Genomic DNA, 11,555 nt, shown 5'->3' with positions numbered 1-11,555 from the left:
GCAGAGACTGGCGCCACCCACACAATGGGATGGTATGTGCTGATCCTTTTCCATTCCAAAAAGCATTTGAGGAGGCCTTAAAACAGACTGTCCAGCTTACTATTTCTGAATTCTTACCACACGAGCCAAAAGCTCCACACCCAAAGGGAAGAAAGAATGCTGGGCCGTCCAGCTTTAATTCTTATTGCTATATTTTAAGAGGAAAGATATTCTTTTGGAGCTCAAACTGAATGTTAAAATGGATGGCTACAGCATAACTAATCTCTTTATAGGAACATAGCTGTTTTTAAAACATGGTCTTTTCTGCCAATAACTAATGTTTTCCTGGGGCCCAAGGGCCAAATATTTCTCAGTGTGCCCAGTTGTCTTAAAACAAGACTGCACTGGTCCTTCCTGCAGAGCATGTTCACCGATGACCAGCGGAGATTTCTGTCCTTGGCAGGGACAGACAGGCCGCTTCAGAGACTTCGGGGCAGACAGACTCCCTGTCATCACCGTTTGGATCCGTGCCACCAGGCTGGAGAGGAGACACTGTGTGTTGTGCACCAGGTCAGGGGGGATGCCGCGCCTCCCTGCTGTCCTGCTGACAGCTTTTCTACAGGAACCATCAGCCCGACAGCAGGCCAGCGGACGCTGTTTCAGCTACCGGGCTCTCTGAGGCTGTGGCTGTGCCCGGCCAAGTGTCCCCGATGCTTTGCTATGCTGGGCTGCAGTCTACCCCCGCCTGTGAGCTGGGGCTGCCCATGCCTGCTTGGTTGGCAGAGTGTAGCAGAAGCTGGCCTGAGCTGGGTCTGGGCCTGCCCGGATAGGTCGTCTTGGTATCTGTGCCCATGTGGAGTCTGGCTGCCCAGGGCAGGTGGAGCTGCTTTGTTGGAATAAAGTTAGGAGAGGAGCTCTGGTGCCTGGTGTGCGTGAGGACGCACCTTGGCACTCACGTCTCTCTGTGGTCAGGGCCCCAGCCCTGGGGCCCAGGAGTGTGCATGGTTGGGTTTAAGAGGGTTCAGTTCTGGGGCGGTGTGGTACTCAGCGGTGGATGACTGGGTCTCAAGTGCCACTTACCTCCGACCACCAAAACCCACACTCGGTAGGCTCTGCAGAACAAAACCAGGCTCAGGACGCGGGTCGCCGTCATGCCCATCCGCCAGAGCTGCTGGCAGAAGAGTGCTGCCCACGGCCCAGCCCGGCGGCCCGGCTTCATGCCGTCTAGGACGTGGGTGTAGGACACGAGGGCCCAAGACAGCGAGGACCAGGACAGCAGGGCACTGACCCCTGGAAAGGAATTGGGGGCACAGAGTTCTCATCAAAGCGCGTTTGACAACCTGGCTCAGTGAAGTGTAGCAGGGTTCAAGTTCCTGGGTGGAGACAGCAGCAGACAGTTTGTGTTGTTTACAAATGCATGTCTACACACAGAAAAGCCAGGGCAAGCAAGCATGGGCTCCCTGAGCCAAAGCTCTCGCTCGGGGTCCTCGCAGGGGAGGGCTCCACTGACCAGGGTGTGGGTCTTTCCCCTCCAGAAGCTGCTCACCAGCCACAGCGTCTGTGAAGCCCGAGGCCAGAGAGACGTAGGTCTGCAGCAGCAGGTGGGGGCTGCTCTGTAGCAGGGCCTCCAGGAGCCGGAGCGCTGCCAGGTCGGCCTCCTGCAGCTGCAGGTGGTCTGAGTGAGGCGCCTGCCGTCCCTTCCGAAGGATGGCCACGGCGTCCCAGTGCCTACAGAGCAGAGAGGCAGTTTGACATACAGCCAGAGTACGCAGGCTCCATGGGGCTGCCCTTTCATCTGCAGAAACAAGGCAGCACCCTAAGGGGTGTCTGGTGCTGGGCTATCACAGGCTCACAGCCCGGCTGTCATGGGGCCCACGGGGAGCTGAGGATGTCAGTTCTAACAGACCTTGGCGGCCCTCAATCTCCCCTTCCTGGAGGGCCGGGAGCCAGGACCCCACACGGAGGGGGCTCCCTGTGGGAGGCTGCAGGGCAGGGCCCAGGCTGAGCTCCCTGAGGTTTGTGGTGACCAGACTGTGCCGGACGGAGTCCCTTGGGAATGGAGATTCCTTCCCCAGAAGTTGGCTGCAAGTCCTGGGCTCAGCTATCCCTTTGAGCAGAGATGGAAGCCCCCTGCCAGGTGTCATAGACCGTAGCCCTCTGTGTCCCCTGGGCCTAGGGCCTATGGAGCGGGGTGGGCGTGGGGTCACTGGGCCGGAAATGCCCCTGCCACCGCCTGGTCCACAAACCTATCCCATAAACCTTTCCAGAGAGGCTCACCTCGTGAAAACTGTCAGGGTCATCCCAGGCCCTGTGGACTTTGAGATTGCGTGTGGACAGCAGGGTGATCCCTCCTCTGTTGCCCTGCAGCCCCTTCAGCAGAAGAGCCGCCAGTCTCGTCCTGTCAGGAAACCCCAGACGTGCTGTGGTCTCCGACCCTGAGCTTGAGCTGCAAGCACCATCTGGGTCACCTAGAAAAGCTCTCACCAGGCGCTCCCTGAGACCCTGCAAGGACTGTGGGACTGATCTTTAGGCAGCACCCTGCGACTGAGCAAAGGTGGGGGTCTTCTTTGAAAGGGCCGAGCAAAAGTGCACAAGAATGATTTGGAAGCCTGGGGCGAACTCATTTCTTACTGAGTCTTTGAAGCCAGTGGCTTGGTAGCTTCCTCTTCTTGTCCTTCCAGAGGCTTCTCTGGGTCAAGATACTTTCTTAATGCTGAGGGCAGTGGGGGTTAGCCCTAGGGCCTTCGTACTGAGCCACATCTCCTACTTATTTTTTATTCTTTTGATACAGGGTGTTGCTATGCAGCTTGGACTCAGAGTGATCCTCCTGTCTCAGCCTCCCCAGCCCTGGGATTGCAGGTGTGCACCACCACACCCAGGATCCTGGGGCCAGCACAACGTGCAGTACCGGGGATTGAACTTGGGTCCTTGTCCTTGCCAGGCAGGTGCTTAGACTGCTATCTTCCCAGCCCACTGTTTTTAAAATTTTGGCACAGGGTCTCACTGAGTCATTCAGGCTGATCCTCTTGCTTCAGCCTCCCACAGTGGAGGCCCACAGCTGTACTACCACACCTGGCTTCCACAGCCATATTTGCTGAGGTCTGATCCCGTGCTACAGGGAGCAGAGAGAATGAGAAGTTGGAAGGTGTTTCCCATGCAGGACCCACCCCTCCCTTGCAGTTTCCGTTGCCTCTGTCTTCTGTAAGATGCTCAGAGCTCTCACGGGGCTCTGGCCTGGGGAAGGCCCCAGCCCTTGGCTGCCTTGCTCCTCCTGGCCACGGCTAGTCTCCCCAGGCCTGCAAGGGACTCCTCCTGTCCCCAGCCTTGACATGCTTCCCGCCCACATGGCTGGGCTGCGCGGTGCAAGGCCCCGACCTTCCCCCTGCCCCAGAGGACACGGAAGGTGCTGTCTGTCCTCAGGGAAAACCGTCTGGCCCTACTGGCCTCCCTGCTGCCCGGCAGGGTCACACCGCTTCCACGTGGTGGAAGACTACACCCAGTGCGGGCCATCCTCCCGGCCCTCGGTTCCTGCACTCCCCAGAGCTAGCCAAGGCCGCAGAGCCACATGGTGTGGATGAGGAGTGGAGTTCCACGGGCCGCGAGAGCCACACACACAGGCCATCAAGGACCTGGCCCGGGTCCCTGGGGTGCGGTTCTCAGCGGCTCAGTAAGCACTGGCTGTTCCCTGCTATCAGCTCAATTAAACCCACACTCTCTGCTTCACTGTAGAGCTCGAACGGCAAAGGACTCCGCTCTTTCTCGAGCACTTGTGCTGATGTCAGCGCCAAACCAGCAACAGTGCAGGCCAGCAGGGGCGTGCAGCACTTTGTGTGCGCCTATCATCTATCTATCTATCTATCTATCTATCTATCTATCTATCTACCTATTTTGAGGCAGGGTATCACTATGTGCCCAGGCTGGCCTCAAACTCCCGGTGATCCTCCTGCCTCAGCCTCCCCATGGCTGGGATTATAGGCATGCACCACCACGAGTGGCTACTGCGTTTCTGAAATAGTCCATCTCCACCTATCTGTGCTGCGCTAGTATTACTCACCCTTAAAGTCTGCCTTGACTCATTTTGAGATAAAATTAGCCAGTACTCTGGGAGGCTGGTGCAGGAAGGTCTCAAGTTTGAGCCTAGCTTGCGCAGTTCATCAACTTAGAGAGAACTTGTGCCAAAAACAAAAAAGATGGGAAGTAGCTCAATATGAAGGACCTGGGTTCAATATCCAGTTACAACTCTGTCTGTCTGTCTGTCTGTCTGGTCCTTTAACTTCCACTAAGGAAAAATCACTAGACCTAGCTGCACAGGAGGTCCAGGTATTCTCCTACCGCCTTGTGCTGAGCTCCCGAATGGACTTACAGGCTTCAAAGAGTAAAAAGCTGTTCGTGGAAGCTAAACTCCTAAACAGAAAAACATAGCCATCTTCGTTTAGATCAGTTGTAACAGTTTCTCTTCAATAGTCTGATTTAAGATGAATGCAGTTTGTGCTACTTGGGATTTTACAAATATACCAAAGACCTTACATTCTGAAAAACAGCTTGCATTGAAGAGGCCTGTGCTACTGATGTTCTGCTTTTGGTGGATTCTTCCACATTTCCCGGGAGCTCATTCAGGGCCACCCACTCTGGAGGGCAACTCAGCGTCCTGTGAAACACGATTTTCTGGCGCCCCCTGCAGGCCTACCTGCCAAACTGCAGTTTGGAAAACCGGATTTGCTCTAGAACAATTTGCCCGCCTCCAAATTTTGCTCCTTTTTTTTCCTTTTTGTTTTTTCTCGCCGCCTCATTATTTTTGGTTTTACACTTTTGTCCTTTTAAATTATGTGTGCAATTGTTGTGGTCACCTGACTTTTTAAAATCAAGATCTCGATGACCACTTGTTTATTTTTTCTTATTTCTAATTTTCTCGTCCCTCTTCTCTTATCCATATTGACTTTTAAGTATAGGCCAGGGAATTGCTGGATTACAGGATCTGACAGCTACTAAGGAGGCCACTCTACCCATTCAGCCTCTTTCCACTATCTCCGGGCGTTTGCTTACAGTGAGGCTGGGGCACTCCCTGTGCAGGCTGCCTGTCGTGAGGCCCTGTGCTTTGTGACCACCTGGACCAGGGCCCAACTCAAAGGCAGGCGAGGGTGGCAGGTCAGAGGCACAGGACTGAGCTGGTCCGTTCCAACAGAGTTCGGCTCAGGGAGACTGATGAACCCAGATGAACTCCTGGTGCCTCATCCCTGTTGGCGACACTCTCAGGGGACCCCAGAAAACTTGGTGGTTACCTGGGTCTTTCTTGGAAGCACCATCCACAGGCCTGACGTTGCCCTTGGGTGGGGCGTGCTGGTCCCTGGCCCTTCACTGCCCCTGGCCTTAGACCCTCTGGCGCCAGGCCCTCCAGAAAGCGCCGTGAGCAGCAGGGCTGGCCAGGGCAGACACTGCCCTCTGTGCAGCTCCCGGATTCTTCTCTTTGAAAACATTCCCTTCCACCCTAGGGGGTGAGGAAGTGCCCACGGCCAGAACACGCCTTCTGTGTGACCTCACTGCCATGTTTCTTGTGCCTCTCCTGTGCCTGGGGTGGGGGGATGTGGGGGTTCCAGATGATAGGACACGGGCCAGCCTGCAGAGGCGGTGCCTGGATCCTAGGTGATGGGGCTCGGGGCCATGGTCACTATTGTTTCATGGGGGACAGAACTGGCCTGGTACTTGGGTGATTCCTCTCTGGGAGAAGGCAGACGCTCCTGGGCTACTTCTTTTTTTTTTTTTTTGCGGAACCAGGGATTGAACTCAGGCCCTTGTGCTTGCCAGGCAAGTGCTTATTCTACTGAGCTCTCCCCCCCCCCCCGGGGGCTACTTCTATCTCATCAGGGTTAAGTCTGTCACCTTCTCCACTGAGGTGACAAGTGTATAGATGGACTGCCACAGGCAAGTTCCTTTACGTGGCTCCAAAGGTGAAGAACAGATGCAAAGACCAGCAAACCAAAATTTGGCTGAAGACAAAAAAAAGTTTCTGAACGACCCGAAAATCATAGATGCCCAAGGAGGTGGGCGGGCTGGGCTGGGCAGCAGGGCCCATGCACTACAACGCCGCCCTCTGCGCCCTGCACCTGCCCCGGCTGGCCGCTGCTCTTACCGCTTCCAGACGCCGAGCTGCAGGAGGTGCAGCAGCACCAGCCAGGGCCGGCTGTGGTGCCCGTCTGCTCGGAACCATAGGTAGCTCAGGCCCTGGACCAAGAGGCCAGGCAGGAGGACAGAGAGGGCCAGCCACGCCCAGAGAGTCTCTCCTGTGGCAAAGAAGTAAGCTGCAGTGCAGAGGCCTAGGGGGAGAAGAGACAGGTTATGAGGAATGCAAAGGAGACCGGGTTGTGCTGTGAACACTTCCAATGGGTCTGACTGCCCGGCAGGCTTTCCTCGCTGGGAGAGAATACCCTTCCCACAGCAGCCACTTCTCTGCAGCAGCACAGGAGGTGTTGAGACAACGCCTGGGGTACGCAGGTCAAGCAGCCCAGAGCCGTCCACAGGCTGGGACCCACCGGCCACAAGGGCTGGTTCTCAGGAGCCAGGCTGCAAGGCCGTGGGTGATGGCCACACTCCATGGGAACCGCTCCAGTGTTGGCCCTCCTGCCCTCCCTACTGCCGCAGGCTCCACACCTCTGCCTTCTGACCACCTGGAACCACCCATGTGCTGCCAGACCTCCGACTCTGCCGCCTGTGGGGATATGAACCTTGCTTCCCTGAGCCTGTCCTGGGACCTCGGGTCATCCAACCTGACCAGCGCGCTCATTAAAAACCAGCAACAAAACAACCTGACCCACAACACAGTATCCAAATCATCAAGATGCTGCTGGACCCAGGCAGGGCCAGGAGCTGCTGCCGGGGACAGCAGGGAAGTGCTGGGCATTCCCCAAAGCTGGCTGCTGAGATCAGTGCTCCCCAAGATTCGGAGCAAGACGGGGTGCACCATCACCATTCATGCAGTGTAGTTTTAGCCAGAGCACTGAGGCAAGAGAAAGACACAAAAGCAAACAAACAGCAGTGGAGGAAGTCCAATGATCTCCCCTGCTGATGATACAGTTCTGTAGAGAAAAACCCTAAAGACTCCACCAAAAGACTGTCAGAGCTAGTAAGCTCTGTAGGCGCAAGACGCAAAATTAATCCACAAAAATCAGTAGCTGTTTTATATAGCTCTAATGACCTCAGTGACGAATCAGACAGTAATGCCATTCACCCCAGACGCAAGCACACTCACACAAGCACACACAGTAGCTAGGAATAAACCTAACTGAACATGTGGAAGGCCTCTACAAAGAAAATTACACAACACTAAAGACACTGAAGAAGACCTGGAAGGCAGGAGACCTCCCACGTTCATGAATCAGGACATTGAGTTAACAGAGCCAGGCTCTCGGGCAGCTGATGCAGGAGGACTGCCAAGGTTCACGTCAACTTGGGCAACTTGGGAGGACCCTGTCTGCAAATGGAATTTTGAGCTGTCACTCTGTGGTAGACAGCACTTGCCTTGCACACATCAGATCCTGGATTCAATCCCTGGTATTGGGAAGGGGGTGTTAAAATAGCTGAACTGCCCACAGTGAACTTCAGTGAATGCAATTTTTTATTTTTTGTACTTTTATTTAGTAGCACATATTTGCAGTACATAATGACTGCCTTCATTGTAGGTATCTGACACACATACATGACACATCGTAGTGCTTTTCTTACATTGCCCTCTCTTCATCTCCTTTCCATTTACAGCAGATCTATCTCATTCTTTCCTTATATCTATCTTTATAGATACCTTTATTTTGTTTTTATTTATGCTTTTTTCCCCATAATTTTATTGAGAAACAAATAGCAATGAGACAGTTGCAAACCAAATTGGTAGGACTGTTTCAATAATTAACACATTGCATACATTCTTCTTAGTGGTTAATTGCTGTACAAGATGTGGACTTGATATCCTATTTATAAACACCATTAGAACAAATCCCTCTATTCATTAAGAGAATGTAACTATATATCTATCCTAACCACTTTGAATACACAGATACAAAATGGACGTTCATCTGTATACCCTTTTTTGTTTAGTTCCATTATTTGAATATTATAGGTGTGTAAACTCAGCAAAATATTCTAAAAGAGTCCAGTAGCCCATAATAGTATTGGGTCTTCCGCTTGACTGGCAATGTCAGAAATTGTTGACCTGAGTCCCCTACAGCTCAACCTAACAACAAGGCTTTACTTCTTATATTTCTTTTTTATACTTTTCTGCTGGATGGTTAAGACCAAGGTAAAGCAGGACCTATGCAACAAGAGTTGTAGCTTTTGGGTCTGATAAGGTCAGTGAAATCCCTTCAGGATTTATCCTGAGATCCTGTACCTCAGATTGTAAAACCTTTGTCAGTGTCAGCCACGTGGATGAGTGATGGTCATTGCTTGGCCAACGTGCTCTCTGTGAAAGCCTGAGAGAATGTTTTCTCTCCATGTGACTCTCCTTAGGCACACTCTACATCATCGATCACTTTCCTTTTTGGCCCCATAATCTCCTTGATCAGAAACTTTGGGACACTACTGAGTTACATGACATTACAGTACAAGTTCTCATATGTCCTGAGTCTTAAGTGACCTTGGAAGGCTAGGGCCAAAATGTTGGCTTTCCTTGCGGCCCTCCTTTTTCTCTAATTTTGGTCTGCAAACTGAGGTTGTTAACCCTCCAGAAGAGTGAATGCAATTTTCATCAAAATATCAACAACATTCTTCCCAGAAAGACGTAAAATACACATGGAAGGACAAAGATGCTAAATACCCACAACAGTTCTGAGCAAAAAGATCACTGCTAGAGGCATCACAGTACCTGATTTCAAAATACAGACAACAGTGGGGCCCAGCATATAGTGCGGTGACACAACACCTGCCTGGGAAGGCAAGGTCATAAGTTAGACTCTCAGCACCGGAAACAAAAAAAGCAAAAAATAAAAAAGTCAAAATATACAATACCACCATGGTAACAAAAGCAGCACTAGACTGGCACAAAAGGTCAATGACCAAATAGACACATCCTGGTGAGACAGGAGAGGACCCCAAAATAAATCCTTGCATCTTCAGTCTCCAACTCCTGACAGGTGCAGGGAGAAAGGGCAGCCTCTTCAAATGGTGCTGAGAAAACTGCATATTCAAATGCAGAAGACGAAATCTTATTTGTTACCCTGTATAAAAACCAACTCAAAATGGATCGAAGATCTTAATACCGGAAACCCTTCAACTATCAGAGGAAAGCAGAAGGAAAATGAGCACGGCGGTGAGTCCCAGGCAGAACTCCAACAGCTCTGGGAGAAGAGCAAGGGTCCGGAGGTGGCATCGCTGAGGCGCTTCTGCCAGACAAGAAAGCAAACAGCAGAGCCTGCAGGATGGGAGAGAGCGCCGCCAGCTACTTTCTTGACAGATGACTGACATTCCCAATGTATAAAGGACCCCCAAAACTTAACAACAAAACCCCAAATAATTCAGTAAAAAATGGGCAAATAATACAGCTATGAAAAAGTACTCTATCTTTGGGCAACAGGGAAACGCCAATGAAATCCGCAAGGAGGGACCACCTCACCCTGGGGACAGACAAAGAAGCAAATGCTGTAGGAAGCGCAGACGGGGGCCCTTCGCAGCGCCTCTGTGAAGAACGGTGTGGGGCCTCAGGACACTGAGACTAGGGCCCCCCGGAGCTGCAGGACCCCAGCTGGATGCACAGCAGCTCGGCCGCCTCGGCCTTGCCAGGGCCGCGCAGAACCGTGCCACCACGCACACCAGCCACAGCTGGTACCAGCCTGGGTGTCCGTACGCAGACGAGTGGACACTGAAAAGGAGGTGAAGGCACACAGCGGGGACTGTCCAGCCACAAGGGACGGAGCAGGCTGTTTGCAGGAAGACGGCCGAGGACACTGAGCCAGACAGAAAAACCATCGTAAAGAAAAGGTGACCAGAAGCGGAAGAGGCGAGTGATGGGAGGGGCACAGGAGAGGACGAAGGGGCAGTGGGAGGGCAGGTGTGGCCGACAAGCAGTCTGCGCGCGCCGGGCAATGTGGAACTCATTACTGTGTAACTATAAATTCAGTAAGAGAAAACAAGGGCGCTGTGGCCTGCGCACGGCTACACTCAGGACCTTGGGGTCGCTGGCACCGAGGTGGGGTCGGGGCGCCGGGAGCTTCGCAACACTAACGCGTAAACTGGGTTTGGGGCTCAGTGGACCTCACCCTACCCCGGCCCAGCTCATGCCGCGCGTCCGCAGCGGGTCAGACCGCGCCCGCAGGGTCTCCACACACGGCCTCCCGGACCCGCCCATCCCGAAGCGCCGCCAAGCGGGCGGAAGTGGGCGAGGCCCTAAGCCCGCGGGAGGAGCCCCGAGTTCAAACGCGAAGGGCGCGAACGTTGCACGCTGCTGGCCCACTTGGCCTGCGCACCGCGGCGGTCCCGGCTTGGCTTGAGCCCGAGGGGAGTCCTGCGCTTTGGAACCCCAGCCTCCAGGCCTTAGTGTCCCTCCTGGCCAGAGACAGCCACAGGCCCCGAACCAGGCGGAACCGGGAGCCCTGCATCTGGAGAGTCGTGCGGGGGTCAGGGAGCCCCGCATCCTCTGCGAGTCGCGCGTCCGGGGATCGCGCACCGCGGGGAAGCAGGGAGTTACGCAGAATGTCCTCGGGGTCGCGCACCCACGCGGGGCGCCCGCGGCATCCACGAGGCGGGAGGCAGTGTGGGGAGTAGCCGTCGTACAGCGGGGTGCAGGGCCGTGGGGAAAGCTGGGGGCGCCCGCACCCCGCTCAGGGTTGTGGGGAGAGTTGGGGGGCACTAGCAGGCGCCCCGCACTCACGCGCACTCTGCTCAGCCGCCTGCAGCAGGGCGGACAGCCCCAGGAGCCCGGCGTGCATCCTCCGCTCCAAGGTCTGCGCCGCCCCTTCCCCTGGCCGCCGCCCCCAGTCGGGGAGGTTTCCGGCAGGCGGGAGCTTGGGCAGAGCCCTGGGCGCAATGGGTCGGGTTCTGGGACTGGAGGTGGGGGGGTCGTAGGCAGGGCCGGAAGCGGGTGACCTGCTCAGGCTGCCCTGTGCTGTGATTGCAGTGTGGTTAGCCTGGGGTGGTTACAATGGTCACTGCCCTAGGGGCTGCTGCCCACAAGTCCAGTGCACCCCTGGTGTGTGTGCACAATTGACTCTTGGGAAATCTTATAGTTCTGTGGCTAGGAAAACCCAGGGCATGCTGGTAGCCTCTCACAAATCCCTTCCAACCCACACCCCTTGCCCCCCAGAGCTTTTGGAGATCCCCTTGAGGGCTAATCCACGTGCCTAGGAGCAGGAATGATAACCATGTTAGACAGCCTCTAGGAACACATGAAACCATCCTGATACCTGTTGGAATTGTTTATTTATTTATTTATTTATTTATTTATGTATTTATTTATTTATTTTTGTGTGTGGCCAGCTCAGCCCACCAGGGGGCGGGCGGGCTGGCATGTGGTGCTGGGGGATTGAACCGAGGTCCCTGTGCTTTGCTTGGCTTAGCTTGTTCTAAGTAGGTGCTTTAGACCACCGAGCCATCTCACC

General features: G+C 54.2%; 1 protein-coding gene across 1 annotated transcript in view; it reads right to left on the bottom strand.

The window, feature by feature from the left end:
* Positions 1 to 10,886, bottom strand: part of Xkr5 (XK related 5) — a 17,750-nt gene extending 6,864 nt beyond the window's left edge. The window contains exons 1-4 of the mRNA XM_004642529.2: positions 10,829 to 10,886; positions 6,107 to 6,290; positions 1,526 to 1,707; positions 1,060 to 1,269 (exon numbers count right to left, since the gene is read on the bottom strand). Of these exons, the coding sequence (XP_004642586.1) occupies positions 1,060 to 1,269; positions 1,526 to 1,707; positions 6,107 to 6,290; positions 10,829 to 10,886 (634 nt within the window). The remainder of the gene's footprint in view (positions 1 to 1,059; positions 1,270 to 1,525; positions 1,708 to 6,106; positions 6,291 to 10,828) is intronic.
* Between the last annotated feature and the right edge of the window lie 669 nt (positions 10,887 to 11,555).

The sequence above is a fragment of the Octodon degus genome, unplaced genomic scaffold (assembly GCF_000260255.1).
Source record: "Octodon degus isolate 3935 unplaced genomic scaffold, OctDeg1.0 scaffold00155, whole genome shotgun sequence".
Lineage (NCBI taxonomy): Eukaryota > Metazoa > Chordata > Mammalia > Rodentia > Octodontidae > Octodon > Octodon degus.
Note: the sequence above shows the minus strand (reverse complement) of the source record. Positions and strands in the feature narration are given on the sequence as shown.